Below are 27,196 nucleotides of genomic sequence, written 5' to 3'. Positions count from 1 at the left end.
TCTTTTTGGTTGTTCTGGTGCAGCCGATTAACAGACTTTTATTTTGGTGACTTGTAAAGAACGTCATCTACAGTGAACCGAGTGAATTTCAAACAGTCTGTATGAAATAGACTAGTGCCACCAAGCGGTAAAGGGCAGTCAGACCAGAAAGTTGTATGTTTATTATATATTTTACTGAATAGTAAAATAGGTATCTGTGTAGAGTATGTAATAGGACCTGAATAGGTCTATCTGTGTAGTGTTATGCCTCAGCTTCACCCAACTCTGTGCTTTTCTGTGTATAGTAAAGTTGTTTTCCTACTTAGAAATATACATTTAAATGATTAAAAAGGCACCACCGACAGCAGTAAAAGGCAAAAAATTTGATATAATTACGGGACACAGTTGTACAGCATCTGCAAAGAGCATCAAAACTACCACGTGTGCAATTGCATACATGTATTTTCACAAAGTTTAATTGCATAAGTTAAATAAAAATACTGTATACTCTCTATATATTTACTTTAACCGGGAAATACAAATTATGGTTACTCCAGGGACGCTTATACATCAGCATAGACGCTGGAAATGTCCCGCCCTTTACTTAAACGGAAAACATGATTGGTTAGCAAATATCCAGTCGCGTCTGAAATGAACGTTCTGATTGGTCGACCATGCGCGTTTAGAGAGAAACTCTGTACAAATAAAAATAAAAACACCCACACAATTCACTCAACGGTGTTGAGGCATCGCGTAAGATTGCCTAAAGCCTACTCGTTGTTATGGCTGTCATATGTATCGTCAGTTATTTTAGGTGGGCATACGCAAAATCAAAACGATAGGTGCCTAGACTACATTGCTGATGGAGAGGGTCCGAACATGGGGGCTGCCATGTTAGAATCACATGACCAGCTGAATACTACTCGCGTAATCTCTTGTTATTTAACACTTTCACTCATTGATAAAAGTAATCATGGCTGACTGTGAATACTACATTTCTACAATGGTACCTGAAAATGAAAACTATTGATTTAAAATTATGCTGCATCCAAGACGTTAAGTGTCTGTGTAAATCCAAGATGACACACAAAGTCAAATGTAACTGATTGCACCGGTAATATAAATAATATTTATTTATTTTGTATTTATTTTTAATCGTTGGATAATCAGGTGTAGGCTTACTTGATGATATTTATTTATTTACACATTATAAAAATCTATAAAATATACCCTGAACAAAATATAGATATATCATTTATAATATATCAAAAATAAATTAAATATATAAAACTAGAAATGTGCAATCAGAAGGAAAAACAAGGTCATAATAATTTTGTTTTGTCTTATTTTTGCCATTATTTAGTTAGTTTAAAACAAACAATTTGAATCTGGTTAGAGTATTTTTTTTTTCTCTCTTATGTTTATAGTATTTATGCTGAGAATAAAATTAATAGAATAAAGATTGTCTGATAAAGCAGGCGCGTGTCTCTTCTCTTTACGTCAGCGGCGGAAGGTCAGCGCTTAAACGGAAGTGAGAGTCAGAGCCCATTCGCCATTGTAGAGCAGAGAAGGGGTAATATTCTCTCCAGACGTTACACGGTGTGTGAATGTTTTGGACTAACTTAAACACATCACACCGCTGCCAACCTCCCCAGCCGTTTGACATCCCCTGTTTTCACCTCCCGAAAGGACTGTTGTCGACCGTTTGAGACCGGGCGAGGAGATCAACGCCTGGAAATACGCTGTGATTATAGGGCCAACCCCGGAGAGAGGAAAAATAACGTTAACCGGCAGCGGTGGCAGGAGAGACCGTGGACAGTAATAACAGCGATCAGCTCGGGCTCCTGGAGGATGTCTGCGACAACTGTCGATCAGGTACGCAAGACGGACTCTTGTCCGTGCATATAACACATACACGTGATGGTGCATGTACAGACAGTGGCGGAGTCTCAAAACCTCGTGAGCTGCCTACCTGGACATCCGTTTTGGGTATCATAGCAGTGAATCGAACGTTTCAAAACGAACAAATGTTATTTCGAACGAAAGTTCCAAATGCGCCCCAGAATGATGTACAAGTAGACAGCTTACTAGGATTTAAACAACAGTGTCAATGTAGCCCATAGTAAGGTCTTTTTAACACACAATTGAGAGTTTTTATAGCGGGAGCCCAATGTTGCTGCTGGGCCGAATCATTGCTCATGCATCCCTGATCATGTCACGCAGAGTCCAGTATTCGTGTACAGGATTTGTAATGTGTCGTCAGCAGTGTAATTAGTCTTACATTCAGGGATTCTGTTTTATCTCTGTGAAATTGATGATAGTTCTGTTGCCTCAAGTTCATACTGTGATTTTTCTCTTTGCCAATGTTTACACACTGTGAACACAACATCAGAGACCTAAAGGACAAGGAAACAAAGGTATGTGATGGAAAGATTCATTTTCCTTAAAGTTGATTGATTGAATGCTCAGTGCTGATTAAAACTTCACAGCACCTCTTATAAATGGTAGATAAACCCTTTTATTAAAAAAAAAAAAAATTGTAGTGTAAATAGCTTAAATTGTTGAAGATCGGATAAGGACTTAATATTAGGGATGCATCGATACCAATTTTTCTCCTCTGTTTCTGATATCAGAAATCTCAATATCGGCCAATGCCGATACCAGTGTTGTTTTCATAATCAGTTTAGAATATCTTTACATTATTGTGTGGAATTAATTGGGTGTGCCCTTTAATTAATATGTAAAGACACACAAACCTCTAACTACACATTATTTCAATCTAAATGTATAGCTTATTAAGAACAACTGTATTATTATCTAGTATACTGGATAATGTAGCAGCAAAATTAAGTCATTCCAGTCTTCAAGTAGAAAAGAAACCATCGTTTTATTTTTGCCTTTTTTTTTTTTAAAACATGTTTCAACTTACAACTAAATTGAACAAAAAAGAGATCTGAATCTTTTAAAGTCCAGCTGCAAGACATCAGTTCACTTCATTCACACAGTAATTTTTTTGGAACCCATTTAACTTAAATATTGTTGTAAATTGAAAAACAAATACTAATGATTACAATAATAATAATAATAAATACAACAGTAATATATTTAAATCGTGCACGTTTTAAACCCTCACGCTTTTATTTTGACATTCTGAACTCTCCAGGAAGACCAGTATGTGTCTGTCTGTAGGCAAGTTCACAGAATTTGAATTAGCTTCTGGTAAAATGCACTTCTGGTGCCATTTTAAATACATATTATAAGTGAATCGAACTATTGAGCATCTACATCTGAGATGCTGTTCTAGAGTAGCGCTCAAATATTTTGCACTGCTTCACTAACCTGTGCATGAGTTTGTGTCATCAGAGCAGCACAATTCACTAATGCGCTGGCGTTGCACTTACTATATATTTACTTATTAAACACAGCCTTTTGTGATTCACAGAGCTATCACACGTGGCTTTGAATAAAATGCACGAGTCATTTTAACTGCTTTATTGGTGTTTTTATGGTTCTTTTATGCCATTTTTGGAGCTTTACAGTAACGCACATGACTAACACACAGTATCGGATTTGGATCGGGCTCGTCGGACCGATACCCAATTTGTCTAAAAGCTTCAGTATCTGAGCCAATACCGATCCATGTATTGGATTGGTGAATCCCTAATTAATATGTAATTATTTAAACATTAAATCAATCAAGCTTTATATTCATAGCAAGTCTCTTATTTATTAATAGTCACTTCTGGAAATTATATAGTAGACCACTCTTAATGTTAAAGTTGCCTAGTTTTTTTATGTGATATTTTTCTGACATTGATAAATGAAGAAAGCAATTGCAAAGGTCAGCTTTATTATTTACTATGTTTAATATTTTGCTGAAATTTAGTGCATGTCTTTCCAGATTAATGTTAATGGATAATCTAATCAGAAGTGTTTTACCTTTTATAGTTGCTTGGACAATCATTTTCAAATGTAGTTTACTTTTGATGTGTCTCATTATTTCATATTGACCTTTTGGTGGATTGAAACTACAGAGCTGCAACACATTCAAGGGTGGGTAAAATTAACTGACAGACTATCTTTTTTTTATAATTTTATTTAGTGCAAAACGGTTCAATGCATCAGAAGGATGCTGTAAATGATGATGATTTTGACAATTACCTGAGCAGCCAGACAAATCAGGTAAGTTCCTCTCCTCAGACGTTCATACTATGTCAGTACTTTGAAAATATTTTTATCTTTCCATTTCAGTATAACCTTGCTTTACTACTTGACTACTTTCTATATTTGGCAGTATTTTGCATGAGACTTGTTTGGGGCTCAAACACAGTACAGTATCTTTTCAGTGGGGTGTAAATCACAACTTGTATAGATTCTGTTAGCATGCGATCTGATGTTTGCCGATATATCTCAAGGTCTGCCACAATTTTGTTTAAATTCTGCAATTGATATGGAACTATATTATGTGCCTATTTTGCACAATCAGTTACTTTTATTATATAATGAATATCATTTCACATTTTAATTGAGCACTCTGAACAGTGGAAATCCAGTATCCGCATTGGGATATCCATAACGAAATAAGATACTTCAGTTGTTGAAAAAAATAAATAATTCAGAAAAATGAATAAAATAAAAAATAAAGTCACATACAAGTGATCATCAATCGTTTGATGACTGTTCATTGCCTTGTAGAATGAGGTAAACACTATAGTTACATTTGGTCATCTCTGTACCAGTACATTTAGGCAAGTATTTAAATCCAAAATACTTCTATACCCACAAATTTTTTTCTGGAGTGTAAAGATGAAATTACTGTGAGCACACACACACACCATAGGCAAACATGCTTCTGTTTTCTTTTGAGCTGCAGATTTCAATGGTGGATACAGGCAGCGCTGCAGTTTTATTAATATTTTAAGCATTATATAAATATTATATTTGTTAATGTTAATACAAAATATTAAGGCATATCTATGGTTTACAATTAAGAAAAAAAATAAGTTCTTAATGAACTGTTTGCAAAACAAGTGTTAACTTGATTCAGTATGCCTGATGATGTAAGACATGTAGCTAATGTTGATGAAAATGCATCCTTGCACATTTAACACTTCTAAAGCCTGAGAAATGTGGCATATAAAATGAAAGCTACTTTGAGATATGCAATTTGCATCTTTACGACATAAAATTATTGCTCGCATTAAGTAATAATATTTGACGTAAAAATCATCATATTAAATATTGAAACTTAATAACAGCCAGTTTCGATTGAACAAGTTACTGCATTCAAAATAAATTCAAAGACATCAATTTAGAAGTATTACATTATTTTCAATCACGTGTCCTTTCTCAAACAGTAGTCTATGCACAGTTGTAAAGGCAGTGTCCCATTCTTTCCATTAGACGTTCCACGGGTCATGTATAAGTTCATCATTAGATCATATTTTGCCACATTTCCGTACCCACTTTGGAAATTAAATATAGCTGTTTGCGATCGAAGTTTCACTTCGTGAAAAATGTAAAACTGCAAACAGCAGGGTTAAGTGGGTCTTTAATAGAGCAGACGTGATAATGGCTGTGATTCATGACATTTTATGTGTTCTGTCAAATCCTGAGTTTGTCCTGATCCAGTGATTTTGGTGGAAATTTAAAGAAAATGTGCTGAATCAACCCCAGAAACATGTTTTTGTGGATTGACCGCTCAATTTACTTTTATATTTAATAATTAAAGCAATGCTTTTATCCTAAGTGACTTACAAAATAATGGAGGATACAACACAAGCGATTCATCCTGAGGCGACAGTAACAGAAAGTGCTGCATTAAGAAGTTCAATTTTATTAGAAAATTACTAGCCAAGACAATTTGTGCAAAGCGCCCTTAGACATCAATTTTTTTCTGCTCCACCAAATGAATTGAAGTGCTAGAGCAGTGTTTGTAACAGTAACTTCTATAAGTTATCCGAGTTCTTTTTGGCAGCTATTGCTCAGAGTGCTAGGTTGCTGCATCTCCTAGGGCTTGTTGTACAATTTGAAGAATATGTGCACTTCGACGGAATGTGTGTTCGGACATGGCTGTCATGAGTTTGTCAAAATAAAGTTGCATCTTAGACATCGATATTTACGTGTTGCATTGATAACATAGCATTGTTGGTTATTTGTTTGATACATTGTTCCAGATCGATGGATCGTTACACCTCTACTTTTCACATACAATTGACAAATGTACAGTACAAATTGAAACTGTAATTTGAGATCTTTTCCACCATACCTGCCACTTACATTTTATTTATCACACTTTTTCATCTGTTTTTGTCTTTTTCTTACATCTTTTAGAAGGTATTTGATATTTGCCAACTCATTACTGACTTCTCTTTAATTAACTCCTACAGAGTAACAGCTACCCACCAATGTCCGATCCCTACATGCCCAGCTATTATGCTCCATCTATTGGATTCCCTTACTCCTTGGGAGAGGCTGCCTGGTCCACTGCAGGAGACCCCCCTATGCCCTATCTCACCACCTATGGACAGATGAGCAACGGTGAACATCATTTCATTCCAGACGGAGTCTTTAGCCAGCCTGGCGCTTTAGGCAACACGCCCCCTTTTCTCAGCCAACATGGATTTAACTTCTTTCCTGGAAATGCAGACTTTTCCACCTGGGGCACCAGTGGTTCTCAGGGACAGTCTACACAGAGCTCTGCATACAGCAGCAGCTATGGCTATCCCCCCAGCTCATTGGGTCGGGCCATAGCTGATGGACAGGCGGGATTTGGCAGTGACACTCAACTTAGTAAAGTTCCAGGGCTCAGTAGTATTGATCAGGGTATGGCTGGGCTGAAGCTCGGTTCTGACATGTCTGCTGTTACGAAAACGGTGGGGTCTCCTTTAGGAGGAACAGCTGGCATGAGTTGCATGGCTGCTAATAGCATGCCACCTGTCAGCTCCTCTGCACCCAAACCCACCTCATGGGCGGCTATCGCAAGAAAACCTGCGAAACCCCAGCCCAAGTTGAAGCCAAAACCCAACATAGTTTTGGGAAGCGGTGCAACAATCCCTCCTCCACCAATAAAACATAACATGAACATTGGAACCTGGGATGACAAAGGCTCCATCACCAAACCCCCTCTTACTCAGCAGATGCTGCCCCCTCAGCCCTTGATGCAGCAGCAACTCTTACCCCAACCCATGCTGCATAACACATTGGCGCCTCAACACCAGCAGCTCCAGCTGCAATCACCCCAAACCCCTCAGCAGCTGCCCCCAGGTCCTCCTCACCATCCCTCACAACCTGGTCCTCCCATGCACCCACCACAGCAGCAGAACCCACCACCCCAAAACCGTTGGGTGGCTCCTCGGAACAGAGGAACCACCTTCAACCAAAACATTGGAGTGGAGAACTTTGGCCTTGGGACGGGAGTCCCCATGAGCTCATCGCCCTCTTCTGGTGAGGTTCATCCTGTTCTGGAGAAACTCAAGGCCCTCAACAATTACAACCCCAAAGACTTCGACTGGAATTTGAAAAACGGACGAGTCTTTATCATCAAGAGCTACTCTGAGGATGACATCCACCGCTCCATTAAGTACTCTATTTGGTGCAGCACAGAGCATGGAAATAAGCGTCTTGATGGTGCCTACCGTTCACTTGGTGCCAAAGGTCCGCTATACCTACTCTTCAGTGTCAACGGGAGTGGACACTTCTGCGGCGTTGCCGAAATGAAGTCGACCGTGGATTATAACGCATACGCTGGAGTCTGGTCCCAGGATAAGTGGAAGGGCAAGTTTGAGGTGAAATGGATCTTTGTTAAGGATGTGCCTAATAACCAACTGAGGCACATTCGTTTAGAGAACAATGATAACAAGCCTGTCACCAACTCCAGGGACACTCAGGAAGTGCCCCTAGAGAAAGCAAAGCAAGTGCTTAAAATTATTGCAACTTTCAAGCATACCACCTCAATCTTTGACGATTTTGCACATTACGAAAAGCGCCAGGAGGAAGAGGAAGCCATGCGAAGGGTAAGTGCAGCTTTCTGCCACTCTTCACAATAGCAGAAAGCAGGCACTGCATCTTTAGATCACACATTGTTGCGTTTAGCATGTCAGTTCATTTCAAGAATATGGTTTTTAATAGCTAATTTTTAAGTGAGATTTTGTTCTTAGTCTCTTGCAGTTCAAAAATAGGCAAAAGCAAGTGTCAGTATTTTTAAGACAAAATTTTTTTAATTGGTGTTCATTAAGAATTCAGTTTTTGATCTTATCTGTTATTTCAGTAACGTTATTGCTGGAGGTTATGCAATCTATTTGTGTATAATTACTCAAAGATAAATAACATGGCTTGTGCATATCACTTTTCCCCTATATTTCACTTAAATAATCTGCCAAAGTCTCAACAATTAGATGTTATGAAATAGTTTATATTAAAAGTAAGAAGTCTCTGCCATCTATTGACAAAGACTGGTGCAGAACAGTGATTCCAGTCAGTACCTCTGCTCAAACAGCAGGCAGATGTCCCATTAATGGATTGGACTTGCATAATTTCCTGCCCACCCAACACAAATAATTGATGTCTGTGCCCGTTACCTCGGCACCAGCTGCTTTTCATTTTTGTCTGCGAGTTATGATTGCGCAACCAATATTTTAGATCACATTTCACGAATATTGTGGTTTATCAGGTCAAATGTATAAGGAAGGATGTGAATCTAGCATAGTAGTCTTGTCTTGATAGAACTTTAAATAGTTTGGAACAGGTATATGTATGACATGCATCTTTTGTTTATGGGTCGAATTACGATAAAATGAAACCATGTAATTTTATTTTTTTATTTTTATATATTGGCAAATTGTAACACTAAAACTCAACTTTACTGTATGTAGCACTGCAATTCAGGCCACATCCACACTAATCCATTATTGTTTGTTTGAAAATTCCAATTAATTTTGGAATTTGTGAAACTCAGGGTTTCGCAGCAGAACATTGCCCAGAGCATCACACTCCCTCCACTAGTTTGTCGTCTTCCCATAGTGCATCCTGTTGCCTTCACTCTCCCTGGAAAATGTAACATACCTACACAGCTGTCCACATGATGTAAAAGAAAATGGAACTCTTTGGACCAGGCATCCTTCTTCCATTGCTCCAAGGTCCAGTTCCGACACTCGTGTGCCCATTGTAGGTGCTTTCAATGGTGGACAGGGTGTATCATGGCACTCTGCGGCTACGCAGTCCCATGCTCCACAGGGTCCGATGCACTGTGTCACACATTCCTCCCATAACCATAATTAAAAATTTATGTGACATGTGCCACAATAGACCTACTGTCGGTTCGGACCAGGCAGGATAGTCTTTGTTGCCCTAGCGCATCGATGAGCCTTGGCCACCCAACACCCTGTCGTTGTGGTTTGTCCCTTGTTGGACCACTGTTGGTAGGTACTCACTACTGCTGAACGGGAGCACCCGACAAGCCATTTCAGAGATGCTCTGATGCGTAACAATTTTGCCCTTATCAAAGTTGCTCAGGTCTTTTCTCATATATTCAACACGTCGACTATGAGAACTGGTTGTTCACTTACCATTTAATCTACCTAGACCTTGACACATCGCATTGTTAGGAGATGATAAGCATTATTCACTTCACCTGTGAGTGGTTATAATATATTGTCTCATCAGTGTATACATGTATTTGAAATGTGATTTAAAAAAAAAATTTTTTTTTTATAAATGAGCCTGGTAAATGTAGAAATGTTTGCGATACATGTTCGTTTCCTTTTTTTAAATTTTTTTTATCAGAAATTAAGTTATTCAAGACCAGTGGCTAATGAGTGATATTTTATGTGTCCGACTGCATCAATGATATTTTGACATCCAATCCACTCAGCTATTAATTTGTTTCCCCTTAATGCAGTCTGCTCTATAAATGGTCTTAATATAATAATAATAATAATAATAATAATATAATCGTAACGCTACTTAAGTTTAAGTTTATTCAAGCCACTGTGTGGCACATGAAAATAATTTTGCCTGGAAATACTGGTGTCTAGTGCAGATATATTAGGTCTGGCTAAAGTCATATAGGGCTCCTGATGTAGCTAGCTAGCATTCCAAACAAAACAGAGGCAAGCACAGTATATTCAGTTGCACCTACTGCCTTTTATATGGGAGCTTTAAATGCTTTGTGCATTAACACATATGCAAGTTGTTTCTCAGCTTTGTTAGGATAAGGTAAATGGAATTATGTGCTTAAAATAACATTGTAGTAATGAAATTTGCTTGCCACTACAACCGTGGTCTTGTGTTTTATGCTGACACCTATTGGCATGGAAGCAGCATCTTGCAGAGGCATATTTTCAGTTACCAGTGCCATTGTAGAAAGGCCATATTCACAGGGGTATTAGTCCATCATCATTATTCATATATTGTGTTTCTGAAAGTCCTATAATAGGGCGGTTACTAAAATAAAATTAGTTGTTTTAGAGTCCTCATCAATTTATTATTCATGATATGATATTTTCAACATATTTGTGAAAAGAATGATTCATTTATGTTGGTGTAAAAATGTTAAGTGAAAAAAAATGACTTTATGCTCCTCTTAAGGGTTGGTGCGTAGTCGGAGAGCTCTAATCACACTTGGAAACCACTAGCTGCCTCAGCATTTCATGTATTTTACAGCAGGCTCACTTTCACTGTTACATACACTGCTTGGCCAAAAGAAAGTCACTGTTTGGATTTAAATATGCAGATACTTATGAGCCTATGATTGGATCATTATTGCAGTGATTAATGTTTCAGCTGGCAATTTTTTTTTTAACCCTAACTGATGCAGTGTGTAGCCTCTCATTTCTTAAACAGCCATGTCGGAAGACGTATCCCATGGTCATGGAAAAGATGTTGCTGTGTTTTAGAAGGGGCAAATTATTGTCCTGCATCAAGCAAAGAAAACAACTAAGGAGATTGCTGAAATCACTGGAATTTGAGTAAGATCAGTCCAACGCATTTTGAAAACCTGGAAGTATAGTGTTGAACCATCAGCTTTGTGGAAGAAATGTGGTCGAAAATAAATCTTGAATGATTGTGATTGGACATCACTAAAATGCTTAGTCACATTGTAAAAAAAAATCAACCGTAGATCTCATGGCTATGTTTAATAGTGAAAGAAAGAACTTTTCCACATGCACAATCCATCGAGAACTTACAGGATTTGGACTAAACAGCTGTGTGGCCACAAGAAGCCACTTGTTAGTGAAGCTAATTGGAAAAAATTATGTCAATTTGCTAGGGAGCATAATGGACTGTGGAGCAATGGAAAAAGGACACATTGTCTGAGTCCAGATTTACCCTATTCCAAAGGATGGGCGCATCTGGGTAAGAAGGGAAGCGCATGAAGCGATGAACCCGTCATGCATAGTGCCCACTGTACAAGCCTCTGGAGGCAGTGTTGTGATCTAGGGTTCCTTCAATCGGTCAGACTTTGCTCAGCAAATGTATGCAGTAATAAAATTAATAAAAGTAATAAAAGTCAGCTGACAACCTGAATGTACTGAATGACCAGGTTATTCCATCAATGGATTTTTTTCTTCTCTATCGGCAAGGGCATCTTCCAGGACGACAATATGCCAAGATTCATCAGGCTCAAATTGTGAAAGTGGTTCGGGGAGCGTGAGGAATCATTTTCAAACATGAATTGGCCACCACAGAGTCATGATCTTAACTCCATTGAAAGTCTTTGGGATGTGATGGAAAAGACTTTACAGAGTGGTACATCTCCCCATCATCAATAAAAGATCTCTGCCAAAAACGAATGGAGCTCTGGATGAAAATAAATCGAAACAATGCCTCAAGAATGCATAACAAAATCAAAGCTAAAAACGGTCCAATTAAATATTAGAGTATGCAACTTTTTTTTTTTTTGGCCAGGCAGTGTTCGTAAATATTGCAAGCAGTTGTTGAACCTGAAACCTTGCTTGGTTAGAAACCATATTATCACTTTAACTGCCTCGCTGGCTCAGTGACCCACAACATGCAGAAGCTGTCCATGTCCCTCGTGTGAGAAGGAGGTTAATTGTACGCCATTTTGCTAGTTGCCTTTTGCTCCTTGATGTGGATGTATCACATGCAGAACTGATTAGAATTTGTATTTGTAAGAAGTATTAATCGTAAATTTGTTATTGTTTCTTCAGAAATGGCATCTTGAATATGTTAACCAAGATTTTACTGATTTCCTGAGCAACTCAAATGGAAACCGCAAGTGTTTAAGACATGCAAGTTTATTTTTTTGTGTATTTAATGATCTAATCTCTTTTTTGTCTCTCTGTCATTGCAGGAGCGAAATAGAAATAAACAGTAGGTTTACAGTGATCTCCCTGATAGAACGTCAACACTAATGATGTAGAAACGTAACTATTGCATAACCTCAGAGGAAGAAGGGGATCTGACACCATTTCTGCAGAAGACGATGTATGAACCCTTATCACGACAGTGGACTATGGATCGACCCTTATGCTCAAGTCTCGCACGAAACAGAAAGAAAATCACTCACGTAAACTGTATCTTTAAGCACTTTCAGCCCTTCTAAAAGCTTCTTCCAGTACCCTTAACTCATTGGACATCTGTTTGGTATTAACTGACTAACCAGTGTAGTTGGGTCTGAGGATTTCAAATGTATTTTTAGGCTTATTGTTTTGTCTGTTTTGTTTTTGTAAATCCTTCAAATTTTAGCGCTTTATAAATTTGAGCACACTCAGAGGAGATGAGAACTTATTTGTCCATGGAAAGAAAAATATATACTTGAATCTACGTGAAACTGTAAAAAAACGTAATTGAGGCGCAGAAAAACGTGCGTCCTACCTGACTGACTCCACGGTAGCCCATTCACCTTTGTGTATCAGCATCTGTGTACCAAAAAATAATTATGCTGCTTGGTGGAGAATGACACCAGCCAATTTACATTTGTATTGTTTTATTTTATGTATTTTGTTGCAATCGTGTCATTTTGAAGTGCATTTGTCTTAGGAGAAACCTGCTCAGAAATGCCATAAGTCCTCTGAAAGGCCATGCTGTTCAGGAGAACATCTGTATCGTATCTGCTGCTTATCGGGATTCAGGCAATTATGGACACCCACCAAGAACTTGACAGTTTTCTCTTATGGATGACTTGCTAGCTAAAATAAACATCCATGTTTAGCGATTCCACGTTTTGAGTTTTTACTTTCAGAAGGTGCCGTTAACCCCTTATTTTAATGGATGCGAAACATCATTCGTATTGTCCAAATTTGTATTGCATGAGAACTTCCGGTTTTGTCGTTTGCAACTATATACAACGCATTATTCTCATGCAAATGAAAACGGTCTATTTAGGTCTTGATTATATTGATTGAATGATACAGTAATATCGTTACTATGGCCTGACGTTACAGTCCAAATGGTCCCTGATGGGGTCCAGTGGTACAAGCTGCCAGTGTCTTGAAATCACACCCCTCCATAAGATGATGTTCAAATATACGAGTAATGCAGAGTAATTACTGTCTCTGCTAGTTCCTGTTTGCTCAATGGAAGCTGCCTTCAGAAACCACAAAAGACTGCTCTTGCTTCAGGAAGATGTGGGTAAGAAGAACCAGACCCAATGATGGAACAGGCAGCGCCTGGGTCTAAATTAATTGGACGATGGCACTGCTGCAAAAAGAGATGCCTTCCGCCCCTTTCTCTGTGTGCTTTGATTTAAGGCCATGTTTGTATGGGTTACTGTAAATTAATGCTACTTTATGATGCTGATGCTAATCAAGATATGATGTGATTAATATGATTTCAAAAATAAAAATATAGATTTATGGAAACAGAATCAGAAAGTTGTCTTGAGTAAAGCAGTGTTAGTTTTATGCATCTCATATCACTACCAGATGTAATCTCAACTGTGCTGAGAATGGAGTTTCTGTAATATTGAATTCGTAATCTGTTTTAATGTGAAATAGATTGCCTAGTAAAATAAATATTCTGGGTTACATTTACATTTATGCATTTGGCAGACGCTTTTATCCAAAGCGACTTACAGTGCACTTATTACAGGGACAATCCCCCCGGAGCAACCTGGAGTTAAGTGCCTTGCTCAAGGACACAATGGTGGTGGCTGTGGGGCTTGAACCAACGTCCTTCTGATTACCAGATTACCAGTTATGTGCTTAGACCACTACTCCACCACCACTCCATCAATACAAGTTATCTCAATCAACAGCATTTGTGGCATAAAAATATTTAGACTTGCTCTCCTGTTCTTAATGTAAAGGCAGAAATTTGAAACATATTTGTTACAAAAGCAGTTGAATGTTCTGTTACAATTAATTTATTTGAGCGGCAAGTTGTTTAAAACAGTTTTAATGGCTGTTTAAAGTTATTTTGTCATGAAAAGTAACATTAGATTCAACTTTTCACAGATGCGGTTAGTAAGTGATTTTATCACAGTAAAATCATGTTAATGTGCCTATTTTTTACGTGCTGTGGCTATACTTTTGAAATTGTGTTTTAACTTTTACGGACTGGCCTCCTTCACTTGCATTTTAAGTGCCTCAATGTAACCCAGATTTTTTTGCTTTTTTTTTTTTTTTGTTATAATCAACATTATTCTACAAATGCTGTCGATTGAGCTTGACTTGCATGTTCCTTCAAGTATAACTTGAGATAACTGATTAAATGTATTACAGCTGGGAGGATGTTGTTTTAAATAGAAAGTCCTTTAGGTGGCGCCATTGCCCAATATATGGTAGTGCTAATAGCGGCTGATTTCAAAGCCTAGAATATAGCTTCGATATTGCTTATGTACAGTTCAATGAACAAGTAAATATATATATATATATATATATATATATATATATATATATATATATATATATATATATATATATACATTTGTATTTAATCATAGACTATGAACTGCATTTAAATGTAATTAAATCATATGTAAACTAAGGAGATGGGACATAGGTTTAATATTTTTATATATTGTTATTTTATATGTTTATGTATTTAACAAACAAAAAAATTATAATTAAAGCCACACTCAATTATTTCAGCCTATTTTTAAAAATTGTATGACAAATTTCCATCAGACCAGTTTTTTTATTGTATGACAAATTTCTATCAAAATTGAATAATATTTAAATAAATACTTAATATGATGCTTAATTCAAAATACATTGTGTTAGAGATTAATCAATGCAGTTTGTTGGAAGTTTTTCATACAATTGAAATGTACAAATTGTTAAAATTTAGGGGTTAGAGTTCCACCAAATAACATTTAAAGGAAGGATAATTTAGGTTAATCACAGATTATGAACCTCATTTAAATTGTGACAGACGAGAAGGAAAAATATATATTAATATTTTCTATAATTAAACCCTTAAGACCTCTTCGTTTCAAAATTTTTTTTACTGGAACATGTCATTTTGATCAACATCATATATCCCCTTAGATATCTGTTGCATGCCTGTATGTCACAAAAACGTATACCAGTTTAAAGAAAATTATATTAAGTTCAATACAATTCAATTACCAACAAAAGAGTCACAAACATTTTCTTTTGCCTTTTTAAGGTGAGTTTGAGCAACCCAGTCTATGCTAATTATAACCTTTGCTTCATTCCCTCTAATTGCCGGTTTGGCTCACATGCCTAAAAGAACAAAGGCTGAATATGCAAATGATGGTTTTCATTTAATCAGTCTTTGTGCCAGATGGGGGTTTCCTGTACCTTATTTAAGTCGGACCTCTGCAGGCTTTTGGAACCAAACATACAGTACATCTCGGTTTAGTATCACAAAAAACTAAATGGACCTGCAGAGTTGGGCTGTTCTAAATTACACATTTATAAAACCACCACATGTATAGCTAGAACTGTTTTTAGCATTCCATGTTGTGTGGTCCAAAAGTCTGAGAGCACACGAACACACACACACACACACACACACACACACATGCACACACATATGTATTTATTTAGGTATATATATATATATATATATATATATATATATATATATATAAAGTGTTTAGGGTCACTTGACTGAAATGATTCTCATGATCTTGAAAATAGTTTGATCTTAAGGCGTGTACTTAAATGTTTGAAATGTGTTTTGTAGACAAAAATATAATTGTGCCACCATATGAGTGACGTAAGTGACCCTAAACTTTTAACCGGTTGTTTATATAATGTTACGGACAATATTTTTAAAATAAAAATAATACAAATAAAAGCATTTTCACCAGTGGTCTCAGGTTTTTGGACCCCAATGTATATTGGCATTCTCATGAGTGACCATTCTTGATCTTACAGTTACAAATTATTGCCAGTGACCTTTCTGTGGAGCTCAACTTTTACATTTTACATACTGTTGTAAGCATGTCATCTTAGCCCTATCCTCTAATCTATTTCACCTGGGAGGAATAGCTGTGCACAGAGAGTTGAAATGCTAAATCATGAAGCATTTTGCTATCTGAAAGGAGCATCAGATTGTAGTGTATTTCACTGTTTTAAAATGTGTCGTAAAGTGACATTTGAACATCCTTGATAGTGATAGGTTATGTGACACACTTCGTGCCACCAATGTACATACAGTATTCATAATAAGATTGATTGTATTATCTCATCCTAAAATGTAAAAGAAACTTTGGTATTTTATCAAGATGGACAAACTGAGTACATGATGATATGTATCTTTTTTTATCAATAGGAGCTGATTCATTCTGATGCTGCTGAGTAGTGTTCTGTTATTCTACAGATGTTCCTTTCGAAGGCTCGGCGTGGCCAATTAGGAAGAGATGAGAGCCACAGCCAAAGGCTCTCTTTGAAGCAACTGTCTTATTTAACTGCAAAGAAATAGCTGAGAGCAAGGTTAGGTCGAAGCTTTAAGGATGAAGGTTTGTTGAAAAATGTACTTATTTATCGATTATGAATTCTATATTAAAAAAGCAGATAATAATGTTTAGTGTCTGTGATATTATTTTTTTATATGAGCCTGTGCTGATCAGTGTCAGGTAAATTACATAAAATAGTAATCAAATACAAATTACTAATTATTTATCTAAAATTGTAATCAGATTACTTTACAAATGACTTAATTGAAAAGTAATAACATTACTAATTACTTTTAAGTTAATTTCTAATATAATTTTTTGCTCAACAAATTCAAAATAAAGTATATTTCTTTCTTGTGCATTGTTACACAAAGGCATACACTCATCACTCACAATTCTCCTTCATAATGACACATTACTGGGCTAAAATTCATGTATTCTACATAAATAATATTTGAGAAATATTAGAAATAAGCATAACCCTATAATGTATGTAAAATAATTACATTAATTGAATTTTGAATTGTTTGTAACTGTAATCTGATGACAAGAATTTAAACTGTAATGCATTACAATACTTTCTTTTGGACTAAATTTTATTAGATTACAGTAACTAATTACTTTGTAATTGGATTACATACAACACTGGTGCTGATGATGTGCAAAAATGTTCCCACCAGATATCACTGCATCAGTAAATCCCCTTGACTCCATGTCAGACAAATTAAACACTATGTCTTATCTAAATTGTTGATAGCATGATAGCATGTAAGGACTTTAAGAATAAAGACGTACTTATATATTAGAATACAGTCCCATTCTACCAGTTGAAATTAGAGAGGCTCAAAACATCCACATTTTTAAAAAGCAGTGATATACAGTATATATATATATATATATATATATATATATATATATATATATATATATATATATATATATATATATATATTCAGTTCTGGTCCTCGAATCTGATTGGACGAGAGATGTTCTATGGGCACTGATGGTCTGACAGCATCAGCACTCTGACACTTCACTATGTGTGTATCACCCCGCTTGTGTTCATGCCATTCTAAACTAAAGCGTAAGAGCAGTGCAGATCTGTTAAGAGCTATAGTTTGCCTTCTTTTTTACATTACTTATGTTAGCCAGCAGGTGGTGGCAAAAGAAAATGTTGGTGTGTAATGTTAGCCAGTTAGGTGATGTGAAGTGAATCCACATCAGCTGTTTACATACAACAGCTCTTAGTGATCGCTTGTATTAATACGACACTACTAAAGTATATAAGCAATATCACACTCGCAATCATGCTATATGGCCATATATATGGCTATATGGCTATATATCAGCAGCACTACTGTGATTACCTATGGATCTCTGCCTGTGGCCGAATCACAGCAGTGCTGATGTAGGACCATATCGCCCTCTCGCTCTTGTGATATTGCTTATATGTATATAATTGGAATTTGGTTTATATGGAAGTATGTTTGTGTAAATATTTTATTTTAATTTAATTTTTATATTAATTTTTACTTTTTATTATTACTTTTTATTTTAAATTTTTTGTTATTAATGTAATTAAAAATTTCAATAATTTAAAATACATTTTTATTTTAATGTAGTCACTTCCTTTGACTTTAATTTCTGATATGTGAAGCACTTCAAACTGTATAAAAGGTTTCATACAAATAAAATTTATGAGTTATTATTCAAATATATACATTTGTAAGTTCTTACATATTTGAATGCTTAAATTATTCCATTACACAATGATACAGAAACAAAACATATAGGCCAATTGAGCCTTTTTAAATGTAATTCAAATTAATGCCAAACAATTTTTAAAACTGTTTCTGAATGAAACAATGCTGCATCATGTTAGCCATTACACACTCAAAAACAATTTTAAGCCTGTTTTAAGATATGCATATTTCAATTTCATAACAAATTTCCATAAAATTTTATTGTGTAATATTTAACTAAATTGAATTAATAAAATACTATATATTTTGCAATGTATTGTCATTTTACTAGCAACAATACAAACAATCAATGTACAACAATGTACAAATCAAAATACAAAATCCCTCTAAGTAGTCACAGACTAAATGTTTATGCTAAGGAATTCTGAAAAGGTTCTGCACTTGCAAGTTTTCATTCAGCATTTTCCCCACAATCCCTTATATATTCAAGCATGATGAGGCGGTAACCTGCTCAAAAGGCAATATCAAGCTTGTCCCAACATTTAAAGAAGGAACAAGCTTCTGTCCCACAAAACAGAGGCTTGAAAGGTCTTGAACCGTCCCTCCTCTGACTTCCCCTTTAAGACCTAATGGAGATTAAAGGCCATTAAAGGCTCTTTGCTGCATGTGCAGTTTCTGTTGTTCCCATCGACTGAGCTTGTTTTAGCCAATGATCCGATTACAACTGTTGTCACCCCTCCCTTGGCCCTCTTCCTTCTGTCTGCTTCTGAAGTTCTCGGTTATACCATAGAACCATATGCTGACATGTGCATTTCTTTAAACTTCAGCCTGGAACAGGGGATGGCCAAATAGGCCATACGTTACTGTAGTTCTGCCAACAGTTCAGCAAACAGGCAGTTATGACTGCTGAGAGGAAGTAAGAATGGCCAGACACTGTGAAGTTCGGCAGGACTGTTGGATCGAAAGATGCCCGAGGGGGCGTGCTTGAAACCACTGCAGTTATTATTATAGACAAAGCTTCTTGTTAATCTGTTTGGATCCATCTTACAAAGGGTTCCGTTGGGTATAAGAGTTCTCTACCTATCCACTTTTTTCACTCAGTCTGAATGGTGTACAAAGAATACCATTTTAAGACACATAAAATACATATGCAGCCATGGACCAGAGGGTTACCTAACAACAACAACTTATGTTTGCTTCATAATAAACAAATTTAAAGGGATAGTTCATCTAAAACAATTCACCCTCATGTTTTACGAAACATGTATGATTTTCTTTCTTCTGTGGAACACAAAACACATTTGCTTTGTAAATTTTCATTTTTGAGTGAACAATCCTTTTACTTGCAGTAAATCAATTTACATATTGATAAAATAAATGACACTATAAAACATTATGCTAATAACAAGCAGCATATAGATATTGACCCTTTAAAAGTCCCAATCCAAAAAACAGATTACAATGACAAAACCCAAACAAACAAAGGCACTGTACTCTGTTACAGAAACATATACTAATAGTCTACAATTTGTGCATGTTTCCAATCCCATTATCAGGTATAGAATTGTAGACTGCTCTCCTTTTGTCTGAACCTGAAGGATGGATCTTATTCTAGCAGCTTCTATAGTGCTCATATAAGCATTTCCGAAGTAAACCATGACAGAACTGGGTCTTATTCCACAGAGTGGATGGTGCTGGTGATTACCGCATTCTCTCTGTCTCCCTTTACTGTGTTCTTTCAGTTTTTTGATTCTCTAATCTGTCACGTAACACACACTTCATGATTGACAGATTCAGGACAAACAAACAAAGTGCCAAATAAACCCCAAAGATTCAGAAAAAAGTTCAGAAGGTTCTCAGAACTTAACTTGAGTACAGCAGATTTGCTGTTTTGTGCCATGTCTCGGGACTGGATGCAGAGATGAAGAGAATTTACCACTGAGGGTCACTTCCACAATTCCCTCCATACATTAAGATTGATCACAGTGTAATACTTCCATTTAAGGAGAAATTGAGACTTGTTTGTACTTGCAAATCTTCTAAAGTTTAAAAAGTTGGAGCTATGGCCTATCAGTTAGCGTTCATGCTTTGACACATTGAACCTTGGTGCATATGAGGGCGACGCGACCAGCAGACCAGCAAGCCCCATGATTAGAACAGCTTAAACATGCTTAATTATGCCTTTGTCAAAATCTAAAAGTGCAAACAGTTTTCTGTGAGGTTTCGGTTAGGGGTAGGGTTAGGGATAAGGGAAAGATAATAATCAAAATATCAACATTTAGGGCTGTTAATCGATTATGTATCAATATTTACTTAAAAAATGCCACCAAACAAGGATAATTCAATATAAAATGATTAGGGATGTCGATTTAATGTGTTAATTAAGTTTGATTAATTATATAAAAAATAACGAGTTAATCACAATTAATCATATCCCCGGACTGTAATAAGAAATATTCCTTCCATCTGAGCACTTCAAGCTTGGAGCACCACCTGTATTCTCAAGGAGGCAGTATGCGAAACTCCAGGTGTACGTATAGGAAACGTATATTTTATACAGAGAACAAACCACACTCACCCACAGCAGACAGCACAAGATGAGGATGCATTCTTGCATTCAAAACACAGCCTGCTGGAGCACAAATCCAAATGCATGAACCTTAAAATGTGTTTTTCTTTGTTTCAAACTTCGTTTAACATACCACAGTGACCTAAAAATTGTATGTTTATGACACAATGCAAACAAGACACTCCAAAAGCGCCCATCTGATGCTGGTATACACTGACACTTCCTTAGACAAGCCCTTATAATAAATCTCAGACTAATTGAAGAATTCAATTGCAAAATGGAGTGCTGTGAACTGTAGGTTAATGATAGGGTACGTGGCTGGGTTTGGGTTAGTCTGTAGTCGTAATACTTAGCTTTTTTAAAAGTAATAAAAGTTTATGGTATATCCTCCATTTAGATGTACATGTAAATTATGTAAATTGTGTGCAGTATATGAGTTGTGGGCAGATCGATATTGTGCAAAGGCAGACAATAAATAAATAAATAAAATATAGGTGAAGGAAAGGGGGTGTTTCTATCCCTGAATGCTATCACTTGTCTACCAAGCAGCCTGTAGTGTTATATAACTATCTTTTCCAAATTCTGGAGGATGAGCAAACCTCAGGAAGATCTTTGTCCATTTTTAGCACTGAAAGAAGCAAGGCCATAACCACAATATACACTGAGGGGGACAAGTCCTCTCCAATAATCCGATATGGCCAAGTTGTCCCCCCCCAATATTGATATTCTTGTTGCTGTTCTGCTGCAGTCCATTATGTGCCGCTGTATAATTGTCATTAAGTTATTGCAGGAATAACATAATGGTTAAAAAAAGTCACATTTTTAGTGTGCGCAGAAGTCTAAAACCACTCGTCAATGTAATTTGAGATGGCCAATCAAACCGATGAATGCGGGACTCAAGTTTAAGACACTAAGCGGGAACCTCGTGGATTATTCACTCATTTATTTACCTATATGTTGTTCGTTTTAAGCAGCTCTAATCCATAGAATAACAGTTTATAGTGAGCAGGAGCTGTCAAACTTCATGAAGGGCAATATAACTAGAAAACGTTATTAAAGGTTCAGTATAAAGACATCAAACAGTAGTCCATATGACTTGTACACAATATTTGCATGGATTACTTTTATGGTATTTTAATGTTGATTTTTCTCATCTCTTCAGACTTTGATAGCAGTGGTCAATATGAAGTGTTTTTATATGTAAAAGAGAATCGTTAGGATTCTTGAAGAAAAGATAGTTTTAAGATTCTATGGGGGACGGGGGACAATGAGGGACAACTTTAGGACAGTAATTTTACAGATACATCAGTGATTAAAAGAAATTCAAATCATGTTTGTCTTTTCTTTGATACAGCACAAAAAAAGAAAGAAAAGTTGACTGAAATAGGAAAATTGCTAGCAATGCAGACAGTTTGTCTTGTACTGTGTGAACTTAAAAAAACATATAATTTAAAACAAACAATTATAACATTTTGGTCATTTAAAAACGACCTCCCACCCGCAAAATGGTTTGCTCTCCCCCAATGTTCAAGACATGTTTACGGCCTTGGAAAGAAGCATTTTCCATTCTCTTGTCAGTGCACAACTAAGAATGCAGTTGGGTGTGGTAGTTCCTTGTGTTTTATTTTGTAGTGGATAAACTCTTTGGCACAGAGGCACTCAGCACTGCAATTACATCACAGAGGAGAGCAGCCTGCACAGCATCCATAAATATTAATGCCAGAGCCCCCCTGATGCATGACGAGCGGCTGTAGACACAGACTGCATATAATGGGTTTCTACTTCAGGATGGGACCCCGTGTTTATCCTCCAATCGGGAAGGATCAAAGAGCTGCACACATGCACGCCGCTAGCAGGCAGAAAGAGATGCAAGTGATGGGGTTTAGGAGGATGGGAATGGCATGAAGTAAGAGGGAGAGATTTTATTGGCAGGTAATGAGTATAGTAGATGCTACCAGTGTAGCTAGAGTGTGTTTTTAATGGTGAAGTGCTTATTGAAACCATCTTAGACCAGCCTAATGTGACTCAATGGTTTTAACACGTGTTTATGATTAAACTATCTGCAGGTCTTACCAATGTCAGATGTAGGGAGTTTTTTCGGGAAACCTTTTGAAAAACAGGAATTATTTTCGCAATTCTGCTTGATGCTAATATTGGCACAGAAATTAAACTAAAGCTGATATGCTGCATGGTTTTATTGGCATGTCTGTTGCTAAATTAAAACTAAATTTAATAAGCTAATTGGATAGCTTACCGATGTGAATGGGTCAAGCCTTTTCTAATTAACTGTCTTTAATGGAATCATACTCTATTCAGCTTGGGAAATGAATGTACTTCTAATCTTTTTCTGATTATTAGATCTTCTGTGAGATCCAAAAGCACACACTGGAATACTACACTTCCCACTATGTAGCCTCATATGTGTTTTTCGTTTAATTTCTAACTCAGAACTGTTAAATCAGATTATTATTATCACTGACATTTTGGATTCATGACGCTCATCAAAGGAATATTGGCAGATTTGTGCCAGTTTATTCCTTCCTCTACAGTTGTGCTTTAACTGCTGGGTCTTGACCAAGAGAGGTCGTCATTGCTTTGAAGCCTGTTATCGAGGACTTAGTGTCTATTATCAAATAAGCACTCTAGGACTGGGATCCAAAACAGCTGTGATAGACTGTGATACAGTACACTCGGTCACTAGAGGTGTACAGTATCTTAGATTTCATGGCAACAGCATTGGCTATAAAATGGTTCTCAACTGGTGGGTCACAGGTATGTTCTGATACTGTCAAAAACAGAAGGGAAAAACAATGCTAAATGCAAATAATATAATGCAATTAACCATATAATTGTGCATAGGTAGGATACCAAAATAATTAAGCTTATCAACTTTTAAAAGGGATGAGAAAATGCTGAAAAATGTTGTTTATGTAAAATATTGTGTGTCCAATCAAACTCAATGGTATTTTGGCGCAAATTCATCTGTTACATGGTAGAAGCTGACCAAATTAGGCAGATGCCAACATGGACAGGTTGCATGACATGCCCTCATCCTCAAAAACCATGAACAAAACTATGCAAATCTTTCTGAAAAGACAGCATTGCTGGTCACCAGCATATGTTGTGTTTTGGGTGCAGGTGTGCTGGTGTCTGCACTAGGTTTTTAAACTATAGCTTAATTAGAAAGATCATGCTAGACTACCAGCTTTACTGGCTAGTTTTTTCTCGTGAAAAGCATGGGAATTGCATGCTGGTTGGCATGTCTTTTCTTTTTTCTTTTATCACAGACTACATTAAACTGACCACAGTGTTTTTTGTGCAGTGAATTATTGGCTTAGTAACCATACTCACTACAAACTTTTACTATTATTTACACTGAACAGAACCAATCAGATTTCATTTGCGATGATTCTTCTGCAATACTCATTGCAGGAAGGAACAGTGTGAAATTAGTGTCAAGTATCAAACTGTAATTTCATCTTTACAGTGAAATCACAACACATTGCACTGATCAAATTGCATTGTGCGTGTGAGCATCAGTACCACACATTGTCCATTTCATTACCGATTCTTCTTGTTCTTATTACTGTAAAATGAACAAGACTCCATTTGGCTCTAATAACATTTAACAGCAAAAATTTAATCCAATCAGAATGTGCAGCGTGAGAGAGGAACAAGTTTTAACAGACTTCTCATTTTGTATTTTTTTTGTTACACAAGATTTGATGTACTTCATATCCACATCTGCTTTTGGGCCTGTTAATGAGGGTAATGATATCAGTGAAATAACCCCTGAGATGCAGCATATACAAAATTACAAAATACAACAACATAAACAGAATATGATCTCTCCAAAAGCATAACAAGACTGGAAAAGGATTAGCGTTAGCACATAATAAGGGCCAACTCTCTGATGCTTGCTAAAGTCTCACAAAATTGATTTCCACTAAATCTTTCTCCAATGTCTCAGTTGTTTCTCTTACACAGTTATGATATTAAACTACATTAAACTCAAAAGTCTCCCGAACTTCTGAGCAATAAAAATTTGGGCATGCATTCCTCTCTGACCAGATATTGACCACTAATGCCCAATATATAATTCCAGGATTTTGGATTACCAATGTGGGAATACAACTATTACCAAAGAGCTACCCTCATATTTACATACACACTCAGGTTCCCCTGGAAGTACTATGCATTGAGTACTAATTTATAGCCAGTGTTTACAGAGGCTGTATCGATCCAACAGCAGGAGGATTCTGCACTGTGTGCTGGTGTGAGATGCCCACTGGAACATAGATCATGCTCTGTGTGGACTGAGCTTCTGCCTGGTCCATTGATCCCATTCCTTTAATCAGTTCATGTAAAGTATTAAAATCACCCATCTCAAATTACCAGCGCAGTCCATTCTCTTTTTAAAGAGTGCTTGAATTTGAAGACCCTCTAGGGCCATGCATTCAATAAAATTAATAAAAAGACTGTTGTCTCTTAAACATAAGAAGATCATCATTCAGTTTAGCTGTATTTGCATTTATTAACATCTGTTTGATGTTTTCTCCAGCAAGAATGATTAAAACATTTGAGTAGTTTAACAAATATGTGAGCTGATTTAAAACTGAATTGTGTCTACTAATTTCGATAAAATATTTTTCTTATTCCAGGTAAATATGTAGAGTTAGCCATTCATTGTTCTGTTACTTTAAGCATCACGGCATAGCAACATTGACTCAATCAATCCTGTGAATTTGGTGCGAGATGGGGGAACTATTCGGGGAAACCTATTTGAAAACAATACTTTTTTTGCAATTCTTTTGTGTCATAGAAATTGTGTCACAGAAATTTGGCTTTAAGATAAAATCAAATTAAAATGCCTGTTTTGTTGCTAGTTAATGTGTTAAATGATTTAATATTTAGAATGAGCATAAAGGTTACAAATAATTGTTGAAAATGTCAATTTGGCACTTGACTCCAGGTTGCTCCGGGGAGATTTGCTCTGTAAGTCACTTTGGATAAAAGTGTCTGCCAAATGTAAATGTTTTAAAATGCAATAAACATGCACCTCAGCGAAAATGGTGTCAAAGAAATTTCCAAGAAAGACAGTAGAATGCAGCAGGTGTTTTGGTGTACTGTTGGTCTCAAAAGTAAGATAAATCTAATAAAACCTCAATTTGGGGACACTGGAGGACATCCTCTATTGTAAAATTGATTAATGCAGCAAATAATCACTTACTGAGAACTTTATTAGGAACATTATGATCCAAGCAAAGTGCTAGACGTTCTGCTGTTGTAGCCCAACTGTCTTAAGGTTTGACATGTTGTGCATGCTGAGATGCTATTCTGCTCACTACAGTTGTACAGAGTGGTTATCTGAGTTACCATAGCCTTTATGTCAGCTCAAACCAGTCTGGCCATTCTCCATTGAACTCTCTCATCAACAAGTCATTTCTGTCGGCTGAATGTTTTTTTTGTTTGTGGCACCATTCTGAGTAGTACTCTAGAGACAGTTGTGCATGAAAATCCCAGAAGATCAGGAGTTACAGAAATACTCAAACCAGCCCGTCTGGCACCAACAATCATGCCATGGTTGAAATTACTGAGATCACATTTTTTCCCATTCTGATGGTTGATGTGCAATTAAAAAAAGCTCCTGACCCGTATCTGCGTGATTTTATGCATTGCACTGCTGCCACATGATTGGCTGATTATATAATAGCATAAATATGTAGGTGTACAGGTGTTCCTATTAAAGTGCTATGTCATTGTATAGTAAGGAGAATGTTTAGGGTGTGAGTTAGGGTTATAGTAATTCTAATTACCTTTCTTTAAAAACAGTATAAGTCTATGGTATGTCCTCATTTAGCTACACTAAGTAAATGCGTGTGTTTAATTCAATAGATGATGTGACAACATGTGGTGACACTCTTGTTCAGTTGCCAAGGTCAGCAATTTTTTGTCTGTGCCGCCTCACCCATAGATTAGTAACAGCTTTCTGAACCATTTCTCCTTCCTTAACCTTCCAAGATTCTCCCCCACAGTGAGATACAATTAGTAAAGCCAGTGTGTGTGTGTGAGAGATAAAGGGTGAGAATGACTTAATATTTGTCTAAGGCTTTG

The 27,196-nt window shown here is 36.5% G+C and overlaps 1 protein-coding gene across 1 annotated transcript; it reads left to right on the top strand.

The window, feature by feature from the left end:
* Window positions 1-1,518: 1,518 nt before the first annotated feature.
* Window positions 1,519-13,801, top strand: ythdf3 (YTH N6-methyladenosine RNA binding protein F3). Its single transcript, XM_052114308.1, has 5 exons — window positions 1,519-1,854; window positions 2,372-2,396; window positions 4,082-4,161; window positions 6,369-7,994; window positions 12,293-13,801. Exons 1-5 carry the CDS (start codon window positions 1,831-1,833, stop codon window positions 12,314-12,316), a joined length of 1,779 nt encoding a protein of 592 aa, XP_051970268.1. The 5' UTR covers window positions 1,519-1,830; the 3' UTR covers window positions 12,317-13,801.
* Window positions 13,802-27,196: the final 13,395 nt, after the last annotated feature.

This window comes from Xyrauchen texanus, chromosome 41, assembly GCF_025860055.1.
Source record: "Xyrauchen texanus isolate HMW12.3.18 chromosome 41, RBS_HiC_50CHRs, whole genome shotgun sequence".
Lineage (NCBI taxonomy): Eukaryota > Metazoa > Chordata > Actinopteri > Cypriniformes > Catostomidae > Xyrauchen > Xyrauchen texanus.
This window is presented reverse-complemented; position numbering and strand designations above follow the sequence as displayed.

Excerpts from the sequence above, each read along its gene's own strand:
- ythdf3 (XM_052114308.1), top strand. The coding sequence starts at position 1,831 with ATGTCTGCGACAACTGTCGATCAG. Across the intron at positions 4,162-6,368 it reads TGAGCAGCCAGACAAATCAG|AGTAACAGCTACCCACCAAT; the intron begins GTAAGTTCCTCT and ends TAACTCCTACAG. Across the intron at positions 7,995-12,292 it reads AAGAGGAAGCCATGCGAAGG|GAGCGAAATAGAAATAAACA; the intron begins GTAAGTGCAGCT and ends CTGTCATTGCAG.